General features: G+C 33.7%; 3 protein-coding genes and 1 non-coding gene across 11 annotated transcripts in view; 2 read left to right on the forward strand and 2 right to left on the reverse strand.

Moving 5' to 3' along the window:
- The window catches only part of LOC105200157 (ETS translocation variant 1), a 39,473-nt gene extending 25,611 nt beyond the window's left edge, over positions 1–13,862 (reverse strand). For both annotated transcript variants that reach the window (XR_005574474.1, XM_026137453.2), the window contains exons 1-3: positions 13,258–13,862; positions 5,217–5,328; positions 564–617 (exon numbers count right to left, since the gene is read on the reverse strand). Coding sequence is in view for 1 of the 2 variants with exons in the window: in XM_026137453.2 (XP_025993238.1) it covers positions 564–617; positions 5,217–5,328; positions 13,258–13,314 (223 nt within the window). In the remaining variant the exon portion in view is untranslated. The remainder of the gene's footprint in view (positions 1–563; positions 618–5,216; positions 5,329–13,257) is intronic.
- Positions 280–12,305, forward strand: LOC113004368. Of its 3 annotated transcripts, XR_005574476.1 has the most exons (3): positions 280–497; positions 903–1,313; positions 2,794–3,731. XR_005574476.1 is itself a non-coding variant. In XM_026137452.2 (2 exons), the coding sequence occupies exons 1-2, from the start codon at positions 1,022–1,024 to the stop codon at positions 11,992–11,994; spliced, it is 351 nt and encodes a 116-aa protein (XP_025993237.1). In that variant the 5' UTR covers positions 280–1,021; the 3' UTR covers positions 11,995–12,305. The 3 variants fall into 3 exon arrangements, 2 of the variants coding, with proteins under 2 accessions (XP_025993237.1, XP_025993236.1); XM_026137452.2 differs by lacking the exon at positions 2,794–3,731 and adding an exon at positions 11,936–12,305 and having other exon boundaries at positions 280–1,313; XM_026137451.2 differs by having other exon boundaries at positions 280–1,313.
- Positions 332–404, reverse strand: Trnak-uuu. The gene has a single exon. It is a non-coding gene; the product is annotated as a tRNA-Lys (tRNA).
- Positions 13,863–15,345: 1,483 nt separating the features above from the next.
- Positions 15,346–21,177, forward strand: LOC105200124 (solute carrier family 25 member 44). 5 transcript variants are annotated; one of them, XM_011167525.3, is made up of 5 exons: positions 15,346–15,614; positions 16,409–16,720; positions 16,805–17,112; positions 17,199–17,385; positions 18,488–21,177. In XM_011167525.3, the coding sequence occupies exons 2-5, from the start codon at positions 16,546–16,548 to the stop codon at positions 18,805–18,807; spliced, it is 990 nt and encodes a 329-aa protein (XP_011165827.1). In that variant the 5' UTR covers positions 15,346–15,614; positions 16,409–16,545; the 3' UTR covers positions 18,808–21,177. The 5 variants fall into 5 exon arrangements, with proteins under 5 accessions (XP_011165827.1, XP_011165828.1, XP_039303890.1 ...); XM_011167526.3 differs by lacking the exon at positions 15,346–15,614 and adding an exon at positions 15,686–15,903; XM_039447956.1 differs by lacking the exon at positions 15,346–15,614 and adding an exon at positions 15,919–16,124.
- The last annotated feature ends 1,198 nt before the right edge of the window (positions 21,178–22,375 follow it).

Consider the following 22,375-nt stretch of genomic DNA (forward strand, 5'->3'; position numbering starts at 1 on the left):
GAAGACTTATTCACGAAATGTAAAACAGATACTTTATTTCAAGTAAATATGAATATAAAAAAATATATAAATGCTAATATTAATAAATTGAAACTATTTAAATATTATTTATTTTTACATTTACCATAAAAAAAATACGTATTTCATATAGTATTTTATATAGATATATCCTTTAAATACTTTATTACTATATTTTTTACTGCAACTATTTTCCCCAACTGTTTATTACACTACGCATATTAAATAATTGAAATTTAACAATACACAATATCACGATTTTATTATAAATGCTTTCAGAAAGGATGTAAAAAAAAAGAAAAAGGAAAAAAAACGCCCGAACAGGGACTCGAACCCTGGACCCTCAGATTAAAAGTCTGATGCTCTACCGACTGAGCTATCCGGGCAGACGGTGACGCTAGCGTTAAACGCATATTCAAGCCAAGTTCGTATAACGTGCATCGCGCAACTTGAAATGACTTCAATTATTATTATTGCAGGTAATTGAAAGGTTATAAAATATGCGTATGCGATGAACGCAAAATTTAGAAAACTGAAGCACTCACCATCTTGCAGCCAAGTTTCTTGCCTGTAGCCTTGCGGCATGTACAACTCGTTTCCTGTAATCAAAATTAACTTTTCAAAATAATATGCCTTGATTAATCGCGCTATTGATCGCGAATTAAAGCAAATAGTGGGCGGGAGGAAAGGCAAATACATTTGTTTGTGTATACTGAACATCGAGCGGTGTTTGCCGTAGATTGACAGGACACGCGGTACGCTTCCGTTATTTTTGATTAATTATTGATACGCCCGTGTTTATTCGATACGCTCGTTCTGAAAAAAAAGAGATAGTTTTTCGATACCTAACACGGTCGGAATATCTGTTTTCGATGGAAAAAAAGCGCGCCTGGTCCAAATCCGAAAATCAGCGTGATCCACGGAGGACAAAGGAAGCGACGAGACAGGCCGCGAATGAATCAGAAGCAAAAACAAACCCTTCCGCGTGAACGGGCGCATAAGAATGCCGCCGCGCCGCAGAGAGAACTGGGGTGCGTTTAATGGGCCTTCAAGATTCTCCATGGGTAGCCACTCGGCGGTAACCTCGTTTCGTTCCACGGCAAAATCCAGTTCGACGCGGATCGAATCTACTTCAGCTACAGCTCATTGCCCGACTATAACGCGATACTCTCTTCTCCGCAAAGACACTCCGAGTGTTCGCAGTGTCATTGGATGTCGCATTAAGTCCGTGTCCCTCGCAACAAATTTACGATCGTGGAGCATGGATTGCACATGTGAACTACATAGAAAGACAGGTTTGCTAAAGTGTCTAAAAATTTAGCTGCATGCAAATCTGAAATAATTTCATTGGATCATCAAAATAATTACGGAAGATATTCAAATATGATGAGAAAAAATTTTGACATTGTAGTAACTAATTTGCATACCCTACATAATTATTTTGATGATCTAATAAAGTTATTTTTAAATTTAGCCTAACCTAAATATTTAGATATTTCAGCAAAATTGTTCTTTCCATATTTGTTCTGTATGAGGAAAGAAGGATTTTGCTGAAGTATATCAAAATGAGTTTAAATACTAATCTGAAGATGATGTTAAATTATAATAATTATGTAGAACGCTCATAAACACAAGAAAAAATGTCTTGTAACAATAATTTGGTTAAAATGTACCGAATAAAAACTATTTAGTTGATAAATAAATAATATAAAAATAAAATTTTTTTATTTAAATGTATTTTGCAGAAATTAAATGTTTTATTATATAAAACAGAATATTTGATTACTGTTAAAAACCGCCTCAACTTTTACTGTGATTGTGAAAGCACTAAATTTTGATATTTTCTTTTATATGTATAAGAAAGATTTTAGTTGCTTTTACGAAATGCATGTAAATAAAAAAAAACATTTATTTACACTATTTGTTTATATTAAGTAAATAGTTTTGTGCGGTACATTTTAACCAAATTGTTGTTAAAACATTTTTCTTAGTACATGTACTAGGAAAAAAGATTTATTCCCTTTATCAAAAGCTTTAGTTGAGGCATTTTTTGACAGTATCCAAATATTTTATTTTAGATAATAAAAAATTTAGTTACTTTTGCGAAATACATGTAAATAGAAAAAATATTTGTTTATACTAAATTTTGTTTCGATATTTTAATCAAATACTATGTTGTTATAATAAAACATTTTTTTCTAGTGCATAATAATGCTGTAACATGTTTTAATACTCTAATATAATAGCAACCATTGACATCCTAACTTGACATCCTAACTTGACATCCTATATAATTATTTTAAGGAGCTAACACAATTGATAATTGATCGTTTGAAATACACAAGTCAATTTTTAACGAAATTGAGGTAGGGAAATTATGTATCTACCTCCTCTCTGAATCCTACGAATATTTCAATTTTGACAAAAATTGATTTATTTTTTAAACCTGACCATGGCCAATTCCATTGTTCAGATCTATATGTAACTAAATTTATGGCGTAATTTCTTTATATTTAAAAACAATTCTTTTTGTGTAAATATTGTATAAAAAATTTTTGTTATTTTTCCTATTTATTTTAATGTATTTTCAATACATGATCTTGGCTTAGATTAATTAACATTAATATACTTTACTAAAGATCATTGAAATGTAAGAGAAATAAAATTGACAAATTACGCGAGTTAGCAAAAATTCAATATTCAGGTTTAATTAAATTTTGCACTCCGAAATATTCGTCAGAGTGATGGAAAAAGTCGTTACAATGCTGCTTCCAGATATGCCGAATGTGAAAAGACGAACAAGAGAGAAAGAAGGAAGGAAAGAGGGAAAAAGAGAGAAAGCGGGGAGCGATCAGCGGTACTTCCATTCCGTCGTGGTGGCGTTTCAATATTTCTGAATCGTCGTGTCGAAAAGTGGATCGAGCCGATGGAGTGGGGACGTAACGCGATTATGATAGAGAAATTGCGGCATTATAGGCAGTGATTGAGTTAGGTGGAGGTGGTCCATCCCGAGCGAGAGCGGTGGCTTCACACCGTGGCATGCCAATACTAGATATAAAGTGTCAATCACTGCAGCCAGACGCAGGCTGGGGTTGTTCGGCGACTCTCCTCGACGGGGACACCGAAGAGGGAGGTTCCACTGCGAGGACACCCCAGGGAAGTCTTTGCGGTGATAACACGTCACTTATTGAATCTTGTATTGGGGAATTGACGTTGCGTTTCTAGGTCAAGGCTAGGATACTCGGTCCGGAAGAAGAGATGTCATTGCGAAGAAGAATTATCGCGGCGCGAATTAATTTATTCTATCGCAAGGTTGAGCAAACATTTCGCAACTTATTCTAAAATTTTTGTATCTATGTAACATTTAGAAGTAACATGTATCAGATAAACGCAATGGTTTTTGAAGCAGAAGATATCATGAAGATTATCGTTGATTGCAAGAATTAAAAAGAAAATCAAAGACTTTTCATTGAACTCTCTCTCTTTCTCTCTTTCTCTCTCACACTCAAAGTTATTCTATATATATATATATGTATATAGTGCAAATGTAGTCATAAAAGTGATAAAGACGGATACAGACTTGTTGCGTATCCGCATATCATCACGATACAGTATCAAGCTCAATGGCAATGCTTATCATCTTCTCCGTATCATTGTATCATATTTGATACAGAAAAAAAAGAACATTCTTGTTTTGAGAATATATTTTAAACACCGAAATAAGATTATATAGCATTCATTATTCAATAATTTCCGTTAGTTGAGAGGAAAAAATATTCAATAGAAAATAACAATATTTTCAAACAGAGAGAAGAAAAAATTTTTTAATACTGTTATTATCAAAAAAATTCATATTGTACAAATTGATCAAGAATGCCTTTTACGGTTGCAGCTAGGTTTTCGTGCTTGTATTATTTGTGTGATTCATATTGTGCTCTTTAGAATAACTATTATAATACTGAAATAAAAATATATTTTGAAATTTAAGATTATCAAATTCTTTGAACAAAAATGAAATATAAACAAGATTATAAAGGTTTCATGTATAAACAAAAACATAATTGTTTGCTTAATTTATTGAAACAATTATTAAATAAAATATATTTTAATTTTAATATTAATGTTTGATACTGTTTTTCCTGTATATTATATGCGGATACGCAATAAGTTTACACTATCTGCTTTAAAGTATTGTGAAGCGCAGTTGTATATCCATTTCTATCAATATAAATTAACTTTAATTTCGTTTCATATTTTTAGAATTAGAAAAAAGATAAAAATATGAAGTTAAATCGAGATTAAAGCTAATCTGCGTTGACAGAATATAAATGCGTCTTACAACCACAATTATTGGTTGTTGCATAAGTTTGTTCGTTTTTTTATACTTTTTTTAAATGAAATATATATTTATAAGTGCCGAATGTGACAAGTCAATATAGTAGAACGGTCCTTAAAATTAATAAGTTGATACGAAGAAAATGCTTTCGTGGATTGTCATTGACACGTTACGCGAAATATTGGCCAACTATATTTGAAAAACGTCTTGGGCCAAGTAATTGACGAAAAGTACTCTTCGGCCAGATTGTCTCGGGCGATGTTTCACGATGCAACTCACCGCGACCTTTGGAAAATAATGTCGTCGTTGATGCTACTATATAAAGATATCGACTCGACTGCCTGCGAGTGACAGGCTCTCTTCGGGGGGTATGGCTCACCCTCTGCCGCTGCCTCTCTCCTTGCCGGCGCGTTTCGTTTCGGGGTACACGTCCCCCCGCACGTGTCCCTAAACGCGCCCTTTCCTATGTGTGCGCTTCTCCTCTCGCGGTCTTCGTGTATCGAAAGCCTCGCCTTCGATGGAAACGCGACGTCTCCGAGCCGCGACGCGGGTATCAAAGAGCTTCAAAGTCGAACGACGGGGGAATCGAAGAATCGACCGGTCTCTGCCCCGCTCACCTTTTCCCTTGATTACACCCTCGCAAGTTCGTTAAGAACGTCAAGTTAAAACGTTAAAGCGACTCCAATATTTCTGTACAGGTGCACTTTCGCTCGGAAAAAGGAAGCGTCGAATGCGGCGCGCGTGGAAAATTTTCCATAGACTCACGCGCGAATGCTCTTCTTCTCCAATAGGCATTTAAAATTAGGAAAAACTTTGGGTTGTAATTATCGAAGTCCCTTTCATTAATGAAAATTCCACTCACCGGTGTGCAGCTTTTCATTGTTCACGGTTTGAGACACTGGGTAGCTACCGGGGCAATATTCGCCGGCCACTGTCTGAAGCGGCTCGGGCAATCTGCCGAATCCGTTTCCGGGCTAAAATCATAGGAAAAGGAATCGTGGATTAGTGCAAGATACACAGAGATTTAATATCTTATATACTTCTTTTGAGAAATACGATCACGTTACCACGTAATCAGTATTTGATATATCACAGAAAGAAAGAACATTTTTTGTTGTGAAAATATCTTTATTTCCGATACGTTAAATATTGAAATGAAATTGTATAACATTAGAGAGACATAACTTGCTTACGTGAAGAATTTAGTATAATTCCGTCTTCCAAGAAAAATGTATTCTCAATATTCAATGATAATTTTCACAAGTTAAGCCTCCGCAGACATCGAGTCTTTTTAGTCGCGGACGATTTTTCGATCTTGAATTTTTCGGCCACAAATTTGACACGTATAAAAGGAGTAAGAATCGTTTCGGGTTAAATAATTGTAGAATTATATTTCTAAATATTGAGATACCAGAATTTTTTCAAATTTCTTTCGACGATGTCTAACAGCGCTTGCCAAAAGTTCAGAGGAAGAAATCGAGTAAAAAAATATTTTCAGGATGAGAATTATTATCAAAATAATCAGATTGTACTCTTTAAACAACTATTGTAGTAACTGTTATAATATAGAAATATAAAATATTTCGCTGTAATTTAAAATTGTCAAGTTCTTTAGAGAAAATTAAATTTTATAGATAAAATTAAGATTATTATTGTTTCATGTATAAGCAAGAATATAATTTCTTACTTATACATAAAACAATGATTGTTAAATTGAATGTATTAGTTTTAATTAGATACTAACGTTTGATACTGTTTTTTTTTATGTTAATCATAAGTACAAGCATCCTCAATTTTATTACATTTTCTTGGATAAGGCGACGAAAAAAAAAAATACTAAAGAGAATTAATAAAATATCAACATTGTTATAAAAATATTTTTCTATAAAACTGTTTTTAAATGGATATTCTATTTTTTAATGGATATAAAACATCTACGTCAATCTACCTGGATACTTCATACCAGGCTGTATGTTTGTTCCGATATTATGAAACATTGGACGAATTTGGAGAGAGAATGATGCAAGTGATTTCAGAAAGTGATTGTGAGGCTCCGAAGCTTTCAATATAGGAGCGCGAAAGACACAGTGAGAAATAAAGGGCGAAGGGTAAGAGAGGCGGCAAGAGGAAGACATCCGGTGAACGATTGGACGGTTTCCTCCTTGCGGGGCAATCTAGTGGTAAACTCAGTTACCGGTTTTGGGAATTTCGATAACGTAGACGTTGCCTTTGACTCCGTAAAATTTGACTGTTAGACTACAGGAGCACAAACTATCGTCGCGACAAAAAAAAAAAAAAAAAAATAGTGCACGAAAAAGCACGTTATTCGAAAGAAAACGGTCGCATGAAAATTACAAGTTTATAATGCGATAGGACAAATAAAATGTCGAATTGTCCGTAAAATATTGTATACATTATACAATTTTCCATGTCGGATATCTCTGATAGAAAGTATATTGATATTAACGAGCATCCGGCGGAGTCACGCTGCTCAAAGTTTCATTATTTGTTCATAATTTCTCCTCGAGATTTTCCTTTGATCGCAATTAATCGTCGTCCGCAATTAGTTGCCGCGATGGCACGGCGCCTGTAATCCGTGCGCTTCAACATAAATTTTAATTACATTCACTAATACCGCCTTAAATGTTTAATATGCCTGTCAATCCATTATGTATATATATTTACTGACGCAAAAACGATTCGCGAAACACGTAGAGTATTTCAATCGTGCACCAAACATTAATATTCTGTACACATTAATTTAATAAAAATCAATATACTTGCATTATATTTTTTTTTTATTTTTAATCTAATGCTAATATTTGATATTTGTAGTATTTGATCCAATTGTTGTAATCTATTTGCACATTTTAATCCAATTATTGTATTAAATTACATTATTTTCTGAATCGGCTCGCATATCTTTCTCTTATTTTCTTATCATTTTAAATACTGTAAAATAATGCTTCACTATTATATACTTTTGTCTCGAATAATTTATATATATGTATAGCCATGCTCAGGCATGTCTTCAAATCAGCTCTTTAGCTGCTGTCTCGCCTATTGCGTGAAACTGGTACATCCTATATTTTTACTATTACACGCGTCTTTATTCTATCATCTATTCTTTGTAATCATTGCACTGGCGATAAAATTAACTATTATATTTTAAAAATATTAACAAGTATAATTGTGTAACAATACTAATAATTATAACTATACTAATAGTAAATATTAATTATTACAACTAATATTAATTATTGCAACTGTACTAATAGTATTAATTATTATATAATAGCACAATTAAAAAATATATATATCCCATATCTAGAGTGTAATGTTTAATAAATATGTTTAATAAATATGTTTAATAAATATATATACCTGATATTTTAGTTACGTAACGCACGAAAGTCACGCTACGTGATATTTAAAAATAAAATATAGAATACTAAACAGATATGTGAATAACACAAGTAAGAGAAATTTTACGAACAAAATGGATAGTATTTTCATATCAATTATTATAAATATATTTTTCAATTATATAAACTCTACTGAAAAATGATACTTCTTATTTTTATGTTAAAATATTGAAATCATACTGATTAATCGTTTTTACGCGAGATAGTATCACGTCTAAGCTTCTAACATCCGTGCCTTTTTGTTGAATAAGATTTAACAGCGGATTGATCAGGTAATGACGCGTAAGTGGAAAACGCAAACACGGGAACGTGTACCATTTGACGTCTCGTGGCCTTTCCCAGCGGATGTCGTTTTAGACGAATGCGCGCGGAACATTCGGCACGCGAGTTTATATATGCGCGCGTTTGTGTCTCGTGAAAACGAGATACCCACGATGAATCGGGGGAACGCCCTATCGTTCGCTACCGGGTTACAGGGGTCCCGATGCGGCACCCCAAATCCACGCTCTCCACCCTCGTAGTAATTGTGCACTTCGGTTCGGTTTATAATAAAGTCATCGAGCGGACGACACGTCGTCAAACTGTATCCCTTTCGTGATCACCCGACGGACTGGGAAGTTAGATTTTAGAGATGAGGTATTGAGAAAATGATAAACGATTAATAAAGACCGACTTTCAAAGGGATAGATTAAAGATAAATTCAAAGATTCTGTCATTCAGATGAATTCAACTAGAAAATCATGCAAATCTTACACCTTTTCTGTCAATACAGAGATTAACTTTAATTTTGGTTTAACTTATTTTTTATCTTTTTCTAATTTTGAAAATTAGACTGTTTATTTCTAATAGACAGTTTCTCATTCTATGAACATTACACGGAAAGAACAATTTTACTGTAGTATTTAAAAATTTAGCGAAATACAGATTAATAAATAATTTTATGTGGAACTTATCAAAATTATTCTGTATGATGGTTAAACATGAGATACCTCTGCAAAAAGTTTTGACATTCTTGCAACTCCATACAATTTTTTGAAGGGTTCATCATAATTATTTTCAGATCTGTATTTTAGCAAAATTGTTCGTTCTGTGTAGAAAAAAATAAAAGATACACAAGAAAAAATGTTTTGTCTAATACCGAACCAAAATTTTGATTAAAATGTACCGAACGAAGTTGTTTAGTTAGTATTTATAATATTTTTTATTTATACTTATTCATAGAAGCGGCTAAACATTATGTTATACAAAACACAATATTACGTTGCTGTTAAAAAATCTTTTAACTAAATAGCTTCTGCTGAAGGCACTAAACTTTTTCCTAAGTTAAATTGAGATTGAAGTTAATCTACACTGGTAAAAATAGACCATGAATCATTTCAAATTCTAAGATAGAATTTTATTTACAGTCTTGTGTATCGAGTATTACGAAAAAAAACAAAAGATTTGAAAAGATCTAGAACCATGTACGTAAAAGTATATAGTCACGAAATTAATTGTTCGGATGCAAGCTTTGAAAGTTTATTTTATGCTACGAATCATATATTACAATATTTTAGGGAAAAGTTGATTGAAAGTAAAAACTTTTACCAGGGATGTATTAAAAATACGTTTCTAATTTGTAGTATAAAATACAATACAATATCTTGCATATCCAGATAGTTTCTTGATATTGTATATGAGATAATCTTGCCATTTTTTACCATCTTTTATATATATTTTCAGACTTGAGTAAAAACAGCTAAAAGTAAAGATAAAGCGGAATCAATGATTTGTTGCAAGTTTATTTAAATACATCTTTTAATCTGATTTTGTTATTAATAGACCAGTGATTTTTTTCAGTTTGAACACAAGTGTGTTTCTAATGAAAATGTGTCACTGGCAAGAGTTTTCATTTCTAATCGAGTTTTCCCTATAAGATTATAAAATCTCCCAATATCCCATGTCCGGACAATTAGTTTCGTGATGGTATACTGAACTATTGTGTATAAACATGCATTAAAATACGTGGTACGTGAGATTACAAGTTCTAAAATAGATTCAAGACATTTTTGACAATTCACATTTCGTGTGCGTTCCACTTTGGCCGGCGGGCGGATAAAAGACGGCCAGAGTTTCTTCTGCTAATTACATGTCGATAATGGCAAGGGCGGTCATTTTATCAATCACGGGCGAGAAGTCGTGTTACTTCGCCAAGAGAAAGTTTCCCTGCAGTCTTCCTACCCTTAGCTACCGCAAAGATAATGAACGGTGGTGAACACTGAAAGCCGGACAATGCCCCGGCATTGAGAGGGAGGGCATAGAAGAGATTTCGAGATTAAAGAAAACGCGTCGCACTGTGTCGAAGTTTATCAGCTAATTGCTTTTCACAGCGCGTCGCAAAGATCGAAGCTGCAAGGATCGAAATTTTTGCTTCTGATTCGTTTTCGTATCGTAAACAACGATTCCTTTCGCATCGATCAAGCGTCAACTTGATCATGAAAGTAGCACTCGTGTGAAAAAAAAAATGAATAAAACTGTATCATCTTGCTTAACTCGTAAGACGACCAGCAGCAAGATGATCACGCGATTACCGTTACTTGATTTAACACCAAGCTCGTCGAGAAGTCAATTAGATGAGCAGCTAAACAATTGGCAGATAACAAATAAACCAGCAGTCCCGTACACGCCCCATCCCCGAGGAGGGCCACCCCTAATCATGGGAAACTCGAGTGGTGACATATGCTATCTCTCGCGCGTCAATTAAACGGCGCTGCGACGGTGAGGCAGGGACCGCGTGTGTGGGAATCGGCCGATTTTTAGAGTCAACAAACATAAATCAAGTGTTCGCCAAGTCATCCCTTCTCACTATCCATTGACCACCCGCGGCTACCGCGCATCGTGTCGTCACGCGGTGGTGGCACGTACGCACGCACGCACGCACGCGAGGAATAACGGCGACAATTACGTGTTTAGAGGACACAAAAGGGGTGGCACCCGTGGGACGAGCCACCGGAGCGTGGAGACGCGTGCCGAGGCAATTCGCCACCCGACCAGAGCGATCATCTCTCGAGTGGCCGCATTGTACGCACGATGACCCTGGCCGTCCCCGTGCCGCTCGCCGAGGACTCCATTGTGTCGGTCCCAAGGAAGTCGGACACGGATATCCGTATCAAACGGAGCGGCACTTAACGCAGCGGCGGCGTTTAATAGATCTTAAACACCTTCGCCACCGGCAGCGTTGGTACTGAATCTTCTTGGACGCTGTTGAGTTGACGCAACATTACGTCATTTCACAAGTTTGAGGAGAGCGGAAAGACTTGGAATTTTACAAAATACGGTTTTTTGTTTTTTATATATTCCGATATGGTGATCCGTTGAAAAAAAGAACTGATAAGTGTTTCAATAAACTGATTGCTATATTAGTAACTGTTGATATTTTATCAGTTAACTGAATAGCAATCATCAGTTACTGATATAATAATTATGGCAGTTTATTGAAACACTTAATCAGTTTTTTTTTAAAGATATTATTTTTTTAGAATATTTCCCCATACTTTTTTTCAAAGTTTGTAAAATTGAACTCAGGAGAAGTCAAAGGTGTGACACTGTACGGTTGGCTAAATGTGCACAAACAGGTAGCGGCTTGTTTTTTCTTTCGTGTCGCCCTTAAGAAAAAGTATTACAAAAAATTCATTAGCTATACTTTATTAGTAAACTAATGAAAACTGATGAAATATCATCAGTTACTAATATAGCTAATCAGTTCTGAGACACCTTGCTTTAGGAGAGTCCCTTTTTCTTGTTTTTCTATTGTGTAAAAAATATTCGATATTCTGTGATCGTTCCTACAATGGAAGCTGACCTGAAGACGTCATTTTATAGCGCGAATAACTTTTAAATTTCCTAAATATCAATTTTCTAGAGAAAACTTTTTCCCAACTTCAATCGTGTTTTTTTTTCGACATAGCATTTTTTGCTAGTTTTGCCATAATAGCTAAAATGACGGCAAATGTTGACTTTATTTTTTTGAAGATAAATTTTTCCGTAAACTAAACAAATTTTTGTGCATAAAGATTTATTTTTTTGGGCCTGTTTTAATAACAAATGACTTAAATTTTTCGAAATTTTTTCAAGTTTTAGCCGTCATTAGTTTAATCTAGTCATTTTTCTTTTTCAGATTTTCTGTTCAATCCACTAGAGAGAATCTCACCAACAAAATGGCGCCAAGAAAATTGAAAAACTCATTCATCCAGAAATGGGAAGTGGGAAGAAATTAGTGCGCAAATCGCGCAGTTGTCTTCAATTATCGATATTGTTTTCAATTTTTCAATTTTTTGGACTATCGCGGCTGAGTTTGTTCGTTAAAAAAGCATGTTGAAAAGAAAATTTATGTACGTTTATTTATTCGTCCATAAACGACACTTAAATTTCACCCAATTTTCGACCGTTCATCTTTCCATTCCCGTTAAGTCGATAAAAGAACGGTTACCAGCGCGGCAAAGAGAAAAAGAGCTTGGATTTACTTGTAACTCGGATAAATATTGTTAATCGTGATTTAGCATATTCTTTTGTAATCACTTTGTTTTTATAATATTCAAGTGTAAAATAATTTCTTTTAGTTTCTGTGACTACTTAATTTTTTTACTTATGTTAATGAAATAGTCACAACTATAATAATGACATATTGTCACAAGAAAAAAAAATGGTTAAGAAACTAAAATATTTAGTTCGATACGATCAACATTGGGTTGATTCCACAATTATTAGACAAACAATGATACAATTCAATTATGTTAACTATTTAAATTTTTTAACCAAGAATTTATTAAATTAACTTAATGTTTAGTTGTACGTAACGGTCTAAAATATTGTAGTTTCAATAAATCTTTTTTCTCAGTGCAATATTATGAGAAACAGATTTTATCGCCTGAAAACAAATCGACAAGCAAAGATTATTACGTTTTTGTACTTTTTTTTTCTTATGGTGGGCTTATGTGATCTCTAAACTCATCCAAATTAAAATTTAAAAAATGTACAGATATCATTTGAAGGCAAAACTTTTGAATGCAATATTTCTGCTTGAATCGATATTAAAAGGATTTTTAATATAATCTATCAAAATTAAATACTGCTTATTTACTTTGTTGCGTATGATAAAAGTAGTTTATGTTTCAAATTTACCTGATTTTTTGAGATACTAGTCTTCAAATACGAAAACATCATTTTTATCAATTAATAAAAATGAATTTTATCAATTAATAAATATTATAATAAACTCATTAATTGCGTACATCATTAATGAGACATTTATGAGTGGAACATGAATCAATTAAATGTTACAAATTTATTCTATAAAAATACTAATCTTCAAATGAAAAAATATTGTTTTACAATAAACTAGTAAAGATTATAATACTTCATTAATTGTCTATATTATTAACTTTTATAAGTTGCATACGAATCTTATTCTTCAAATAACATAAATTTTCGGGTACTTACTAAGCCCGCCAAATCCGTCGTTGCGGCAGGCACCTCCTGATCGGCAAGGTTCATCATAACTTCGCGGTTCGCGATCTATTCGCTATCGAATCAAAAGTCCTTCACTGTGAACGATAAACGGAATCACCGAAATAGCGAAAAAACGCACAATCAAGAATGTACGACGCGAGCCTCGTCGCTGGTGTTACAGCGCGAAGATCGAAGATAGCACTGAATCGGGTGATTTGATCTCGGCGCGAACAGAGGGGTGAGCTACCCTCGCAGCCGGGGGTTGTGTCTCCGAGCCCCGGTATACGCCCCCAGCGTGACGTAGAATTTAGTCCTGCGCGTATTTCACCTCCTTGCCGACCACTGCCTAACCGGGTGCTGGGCGGAGCCTGAAACTCATTGGCGACACACGAGCGAGAGATCTACTAGGGATGATGCTGCTGTAGCCGCGAAACATCTATGCGAGAGAGGATCACGGTCTCTCGGTAGCTTGAGCTCCGAGCTGCACACTCGATTTGATCGCCATCGAGATATTCGCGCGCACAAATAGAGCTACGTTTTAATAAGACTTATATTCATTTCTACGTAGATTCACTTTGATCTTGATTTAACTTAATTATTTTATTTAGTTCTTAAAAATAAAAAAGATAAGTTAGAGAGATTAAAGTTAATCTACATTGATAGAATTCGACGTAAACCAGTCTAGAACAACATGAGTTCCAGCAATCCGCCATTCGGATTAAGATAATAAGTTGAAAAAAGCGTTATCTCTCTTTCTAAAGAGTAGACATGAAAATTTTCGCAGATTTTATTGCACCTATATGTGTCAATACTGATAAATTTTTGTATGTGATTAGCTGATGAAAAAATGTATCAAAATAGCAAAATAGAAACCATATCCATAATTTTCTTTTTATTTTAACTTGTTAGGAAAATTGTAAGACTGCATTCCACAATAAATCCCAAATTATACTAACAATAAGAAAAATATTTGTTTATTGAAAAAAATGTTTATGTTCAAGTAAATATATTTATTTTATCACTATTTTATTGATTAAAAAAAAAAATATTTTCCAAGTTTAAAATAAATTACTTTATACCAGCTAATATTTATTTTAATCAAGGCAATGATTTGAATGTACGAAACTTTTTTCAGTGTACAGTTATAAAAATATTAAGTATTAGTTATAATTTTGCATTCAACAATATAACTAATATATAACTATTATATAACGAGTATTATAATTACATTGCTGAGTAGAAAATTGTAATAGTTTTATAACTTGGTGTTTGCTGGGCAACGAGAAAAGAACATTTGTAAATGATAATCTTTCGAGCGAAATAAATTTTCAAAATAAATTAAAATTTGAATTTATTTCGATCAAATCAATATAAGTTCTAAATTAAATTAAAAATTAAATCTTTAATGTTTTTTTAATATATTAAATTTATGGACTATTAAATTTCCTGGTCAAGAGGGACCCAATGAGCAGACAATATTTTTAAAATGTTTTTTAAATACAATTTTATTAAAGATATTTACAAAACAGTAAAAAAAATGTTTGCTGATTGGAGACTATTTATTCCATCGTTTAACTCGCAGAATTTTATTACTGCCACCTCAAGATTTTCTGCGTAAGACATGCTTCTACTTTTTATCTTTTTAATTTTTATATTTAATGAAACTTTCTTATATGTAATTTTTTTCGGGATTTTCAAAATTTTATGTAAGCTAACAGAGAATGTATGACATTTAACTATAACGCTTCGTTTATAAATAAAATTGTGAGATTAAAGTAAAATATTGCTGAACATATGGAAGTTATGCGGAATAATAATAAAAAATATATCATTTATTAATTTATAATATAATAGCCCAGATAGCACATTACTGTCTTTCCATTTAACAACAAATTGATGTCAAGTGATAATTTTGGTGTCAAAACTACAACAAAGACGGCAATGTGCTATCTGAGAGGTATTTGTATCGATAGATGCTCTACCACTCTGCGAATAAATACATTGCACGATACTCGGGACTTTCGCGAGATGTCACCACTAGAAAGAAATACACGAGCGCGTGCGCGACAATCTCGCCGAATGGATAGAGCCCATAATTTTTCATAGCTCTCTCTCTCTCTCTCTCTCTTTGCTATTATCGGGTAATTTTGTAATCGCGAAATTGTGAATGAAAATGGATTAGCGTTAGAGAGCACGTTAAGTGCCATGCTGACGTGACACGCGATAACGTGGCCGACATGTCGATTATGCTGTAAACACCGAAGATTCCTCCCTCCCGATAGCGCAAAAGCTAAGGCGAAGGAGATTTCGGGATAAATCGTCTCGTTATAGTGCATTACATCATTGTTGTAAGTAACGATAGATTTTTTTGTGAATGACTTGCACCTATTCGTGCGATCGCTTTCCCCAGTAATGACATGTCGATATGTTTACGTTAAATATATCAATGTTGATACAGTAACAATGCTAATTTACTTATCTGTATTTACTTATCTGTATTTACTTATCTTTTTACCGACGTCGCTCCGATTTGTACGACGTTGGCCATAAATACTTTTACGCCTATCGTAGCCGACGAAAATACAAAAAAAATTACTTAGCAAATTTTTTCATAATTGTAGTAGGGAAGTGATGCAGGTATGCTCGTGTCTCGGTGCAACGGAGAGAATTTCGTAGCATTCGGAGAGTGACTGATTGCCCCAGTGTTATAACATTACACTTCATGCGCAATTATCGCGCCTTGAATACTGTCGAATTTCTTTTACTATTAATCTCATTGTTCTGCAAATAAATTCGTTAAATTTGATTAAATTCTTTGCTGAAGTCTCGCGATTTTCGTTGTCGAATCGATCGATTCCGTAATGATACTTTGACACCTTGCAATTAATTGTAACCCAATTTGTTAAGGATGTGCTTCAAAATAATGTCAGAAAGGGATTTTTTAATCTACAGCATTAAAATAAAAATTTAACTGTACGGTATATTTGTATTGTACAAATTTATACGAATATACAGTACAAGGAGCCTACTTTTGAGGTTAGGCTAACCTAACTTAATAGTCCTTAGAAGCTCCTCTCAACCATTTAACTTCTAATTTTGTCCCCTGACTATATCCAAATCATCCGGGATTACAAACTTACAGACTGCCGGAATTTTGAGCGTTAATGCTTATAACACACCGATGAGATATGCTGCATCAAATTAGGCCAAATCCTCCGCGAGTCTCTCTGCTTGACCCATCTGTCGCCACGAGCTACAATATCTGCCCACGTTCGAGAGATGTCTGCGGTAGAGGCAACACCGTTCATCCGCACCATCGAGTGGGACATGATGGACAAGACGAAATTCTTCCCGCTCAGTATGCTGTCCTCGTTCTCGGTCAGGTGTTGCCTGTACCCCCTGACAGTGATCAAGACTCGCCTCCAAGTGCAAAGACAAAATCACATGTACAATGGTAAAACAAATTAACTTTTGTTAACTTCTAATTTGACTTCTTATACACAAATCGCATTCTTATACAATATTTCTTATCTCACAGGTATGGTAGATGCATGTAGGAAAATTTACAAAGTGGAAGGTGTCTCGGGCCTTTATCGAGGGTTCTGGATAAGCTCCATTCAAATTGTCTCCGGAGTATTTTACGTATCAACCTATGAGGGAGTACGTCATTTGCTCAAACAGGATACACCTCTTGGACGCGTTGACTCAAAGGTCAAAGCGTTGATTGCTGGCGGCGCCGCTAGTTTAGTTGGACAAACGATAGTCGTCCCATTTGATGTTCTCAGTCAACATCTAATGGTTCTCGGGATAAATAGTACTAAACACGGCAGGGTATACGTAGATAAAGTGAGTTGTATAAAATTTTTACAAAATTCTCTACATCTTTAATACAGATATTCATTTAAGACACCAATTCCAAATATCTTTTACAGATGGGAATGAATCCTTTGGGTCTGACCCTTGGACCTGGAAAGACTCGCGCGCAAATTTCAGCGGAAATAATAAGATTGATTTATCAGAGAGATGGTTATCGCGGTTTCTATCGAGGATACATGGCTTCTTTGTGTGCGTATGTGCCTAACAGCGCCCTTTGGTGGGGATTGTATACGGTTTATCAAGGTAATTATTTTATATTTTGTGGCCATTAAAGTAGTTAAAACTCCATAATATTAGCTAAAAGTTATCGAAATTGAGAAAATTGCTGATTTCTGAGGTTTATTTTTTTCTTTTATTTAATTAACGATAAAAAAAATTTTGGTCGTGAATACATGAATTTTGGTTCTGAAACAATGGAAACAATGGAAAAAAATTAACTTATAATAGCTTATGTAGCAAAAATATTTTGCTGCAGTTTTAAATAACTAATTTGTAAACGAGTAAGTTTAAATAAACTTTCTCATGAATATTTTTTAGAGTTTTAGTACTATATGTAAAAAATTTGATTTAATTCATGTAATGCTACTTTTCATCAAATTTATAATACATACATAATTTGCTAACATAAAGAAATTTTGTTTCTTCATGTAAACAAATTTATTCCATTGTAAAGTTATTAGGTTGGCACAAAAATCATATCATTTTGTTTTCTATGTAAATGAAAGTTTTTGCTTTATATGAAAAAATGCCTTTTATTTGCATAATGAACGATTGACATGGCTTTTTACCAATCTAATATTTTTTCTTTTTGACATTTAAATTTTATTAAAAAATAATATGAAATGGCATCGCTATTCAAATTTTCTTAAATCATGTTTTTCTTTTTAAACGTGACTGTTGCTGCTCCCACTCATCATAAATGGCACTTTTATAAAGTTGCAACAGATCTAGTGTTTGACGTAGCTGTTTGTTATTTTTAGTGGCAATAAACAATTAAAAAAAGTTTTCCATCAACCACTAGACTTTAGTGTCAATAAAGTGTAAAATTGCAAGTTGATCGATCAAACAGCCTTCAAGATATAATGGCTACACGGTTTTGAAAATATTATTTAAAAAATTTCAATACTGATCTTATTTTGTACAATATTATTTTTTAATAAAATTCAAATAGAGAAATCAAATAAAAAAAAAGTATAATTTTTACAATAGAACAAACACGATTTCTCTATCTCTTTCAAATTCTTCATAAAAAATTTTGCAATGTTAGATCTTTATTTTGATCCAGTTACGTGTCCTTTTAAGTAAAGAATGAGTAATAATGCTTTTTATATTTTTCTCCCAACAGATGAGCTTATAAGGTTGCTTCCGAGCTGGTTCTCACACTTGTGTATACAGGCAATGGCGGGTACATTGGGGGGTTTCACGACCACAATCATTACGAACCCCTTGGACATTGTGAGAGCGCGATTGCAAGTGCAACGATTAGACAGTATGCTCAGTGCGTTTAGAATATTGTGGATCGAGGAAGGACTACACATGTTTACCAAAGGACTCTCCGCGAGGCTTGTACAATCCGCCTGCTTCAGTTTCTCAATAATTCTAGGTTATGAAACTATTAAGAGAGTGAGCATAACCGAAGAGTACAAGAGTTACATTCGGTGGTGAGCTTCAGAGGTACTATTATAATTAATTTCACGCAGATGATACGGGTTTTATCCAATGACTTTTTCTACAACTGCGACGCGCTTTTCGATGCGCATTACTTTTTACGCGTTAAAGAAAAGGCAATTATAATTTAATCGACACAGAAATAATCTGTAAAAAGAGCTATCTAAATTAATTTTTCTTGGCTATGGAAGTACTATTAAGTTATGTCAGACTTTTAGTGATCGAAGCTATCTTTCGTTACACGAACAACAAAAAGAAGAGTAATATAATTGCATAATTGTATCACCTGTTATCCGCGTAATTGCCGTAAATTCGCGCATCACAATTTGATATGTCACAGCAATCTCGTAGAGAGGTGGCAACTCGTACTTTGGTGTACATAAAAACAGTAGTTCCGAATGACAACAACTAGGCGAATAATTTGTAAGTGTAATAAAGCGCATTTTGTACGCTAGCGTCATGTGTCAGATCGAGTACAAACTTCGTAACATATATTAGATATGTTACTGTGATACAAATATATCTATTCGTACTATAAAGACGACCGGTATCTTAGTTACGCGTCCGTTTTTAACGTTACAATATATATTGAACCTAGTCAGACATGGACATGCATGCATGTATAAGTATATTGGTCGTCTTGAAAATACGAATAGAATGTAATACCTAAATAAGCGGAATATATTGGTTCATTACTCACTCTAAAAAATGATGGTATTTATGTAACTCTCACCATGTTGATGTTTATATTATTTATATTATATTTATATATACTTATATAAGTATAATATGTAAATGTTTATATATTATATTTATATCACATTTATTTATATCGGAATTGTGAATGTTATTTCGTAAACTTGTAACTAGTTACAGTTTTTTTTCCCTCAAAAAATAATTAGTTACAAATTATTGACTCTGAAAAGTAACATGTTAAAGTTATAATTACCCAAAAATATATTTAATATATTAACTGAATAATTTATAATAAATTAATACACACACATTTCCAATATATTATCAAATTATAGGATTAATTTTTACCTATAAAAAGTTACCAAATTCAAACTTTGTGATAAAATCACAACAGTGGTTTAGCTTCTTTTAAAAAGTAAAGTTTTAATTATTCTTTCGGTGATTTATTATTTTATTCTGCTGAATGCAGACCACATATTGATTAATAAGATTGAAATACATAAATTTTCAAAGTAATAACTAGTAAATTGCTAGTAAAAAATCTGTAACTGTAACTAAATTACAGTTACAGATGAAAAGAATCAAGTTACTGAAATGAGTAATTCTAATTGTAACTTTGTTACAAGTTATAAATATTGTTAAATATATATCATTGGTGTTAAAATCGTACCATTATTTTTAGAGTGCTGAAATACCGATAGACGCCGCAAAGATTTAAGAAATATATCCCAGGCATCACGCGCGTCTAAAATTGGAACGTAGACGTCTCAATAATATTTGTAAACATGTGAATGATGACTTAATGATATTTTTAGGACGACTTGTGTCTATTGTGATTATATTTTCTGGTAAAACTTAAAGGACAAATTTTAAGATCTAAAAATTTTAAGACTGTTCCTCTACGTTTTTAAACCGTTTTATGACTGCGTATTTACTGCAACGAAATTTTCTTGCACAGTATACCAAAATGAGATATTGCGTAGTTTTGGATAGTTTGGAACTCAGTTGACTATGTTGAAACAAATTTTGGTCTTAAATCTAAAATAAAATTGAAATAATAAAAAATGAAAACAGATCTAATGTAAATAATTTTACTTTAAAAATTAGATATAATTCAGGGGTTCGATTCTACAAGGGGATACGCACGGATTTCACAGGATAAGTATTAAGTTAAGTTCAGTTAATTCATAACGCATCTCTTTGTGTTTAAAGTTTAAACTGAAGTTAGCCCAGTGGACTATACTTATTCCGCGAAATTCGCGCGTATTCCCTTACACTATCTAGCCTCTTAATTAACAAAAGACAAATGTAATCAATTAAAAGATAACAAAACAAATTATATTGCATGAAACTAAATTTGTCGGTTTTTTTCATAAAAATTTGTTCATTAGATATTGGAATGCTGATTAGACAAGAATTTTTTGCAATAATAAAATAAAAAGCAAAATTGAGTTAAAAAAAATAAAAATCAGCCATCTGAAATAAAAGACTGTTATTTTATAATAAAGGACACGTGTTCATCGTACTTATGTCCTAATTTTGGACGTGCGTGTTGTCTAAGATGACTGTTTAATATTTCCACCTATGCATTGTGTATGTATATACAGCAAAACTGAGAATCCCTGAGAACTCCGTGAGAGAATGTTAATAAATTTTATTGGCTATATTAAATCGTGCGTGACCGCTTGTTTCCTGTTTCAAGACGGATCCACTCGTATCCCTAAGTATTACTTGCATGTAAACAGCTTTGATTATTGCCTACGGAAGACTGAAACTCGCCCCTTAGCGCGACGTGAGCGCAACGCGGGCAAATTAGCGTTTCGAAATTAATTCGCCTGACATGCAAATCGGGAAGGGATTGAGATTGAGCGAGCACAGGAGGTAGACAAAGGGCCGCCGCCGGCGCGGCGCGTCCGAGTTCCTATATGAACGGATGCATCGATTGGTATGCATCGCGGAGTAAGATCGATCTGACGTCTCCTCGATGACTAGGCGTCAGATCGACGGCTGTGATTTTCTATGCCGGCGTCGTTGGTGTGCTCACACCTCGGGGATACATGAATTATTCCAGGGCCGCGGTAACGCCCGTCGGGTGGTTAATCGAAACCGAGCGAAACGGCCTTCGTTCGCCGCAGTCATGCAGGCGATGCGAAACTTATAATTGCATAATCGCGCGGTGTGCGTCCGCGTTAAATGTTAAAGAGCGATCGCGTGATTCTGCTGATCCGTTCAGTTATCACTGACTGTAGTCGCATACGTAGCAATCGTCAAATTAATCAGGGCGATAAAAAATATTGACAACTACCACTTACATTCAGACACGAACGTTTCATTTTTATCAAGTATAAAAACTACATCTACATTTTTAGCATGAGTGGTATGATGAATTATTTGAATCTTAAATTTATACGTACGCGCACGATGGCGTGGTCTCGAATGATACATTTTATCTGTGAAGTAGTATAGCCGTCTGCCGCTACATTTAATACAACGCGTTCTCTTTATCTACAGGGTAAGCTCTTTGTCAGATTTTTCACGCGAAGCGATTCGTTTTCTTATATCGATAAATCCTCAGTATATCGTTCTCGTCGCTAGATGCCCGTATATGATTCACAACCAACAAAGGAAGAATTTGAAAGTTTACAAAATTGTGGAACTTTTGCAATATGTAGAGGATATTTTGATATGTAGCAAATTTTTTCTTTGCTGCCTGAATTTATCCTGAAGGAATAAAAATCAGTTCTTAAAAATTGATGAATAATATATTATTCATATACTTATATATTATTTGCCGACAAAAGGAGATAGAACACACTTTCAGAGAAAATTTCTTTCATTGAGATAATCGATTAAAAAAATTTATAGAAAA

This window comes from Solenopsis invicta, chromosome 4 (assembly GCF_016802725.1).
Source record: "Solenopsis invicta isolate M01_SB chromosome 4, UNIL_Sinv_3.0, whole genome shotgun sequence".
Classification (NCBI taxonomy): Eukaryota; Metazoa; Arthropoda; class Insecta; order Hymenoptera; family Formicidae; genus Solenopsis; species Solenopsis invicta.

Bases quoted from the DNA above. Each gene is read 5' to 3' on its own strand.
- LOC113004368 (XM_026137451.2), top strand. From the start codon at position 1,022: ATGCCGCCGCGCCGCAGAGAGAACTGGGGTGCGTTTAATGGGCCTTCA. The intron at 1,314-2,793 runs GTTTGCTAAAGT...TGCTGCTTCCAG, and splicing joins TGAACTACATAGAAAGACAG to ATATGCCGAATGTGAAAAGA.
- LOC105200124 (XM_011167525.3), top strand. From the start codon at position 16,546: ATGTCTGCGGTAGAGGCAACACCGTTCATCCGCACCATCGAGTGGGAC. The intron at 16,721-16,804 runs GTAAAACAAATT...CTTATCTCACAG, and splicing joins ACAAAATCACATGTACAATG to GTATGGTAGATGCATGTAGG. The intron at 17,113-17,198 runs GTGAGTTGTATA...TATCTTTTACAG, and splicing joins GCAGGGTATACGTAGATAAA to ATGGGAATGAATCCTTTGGG.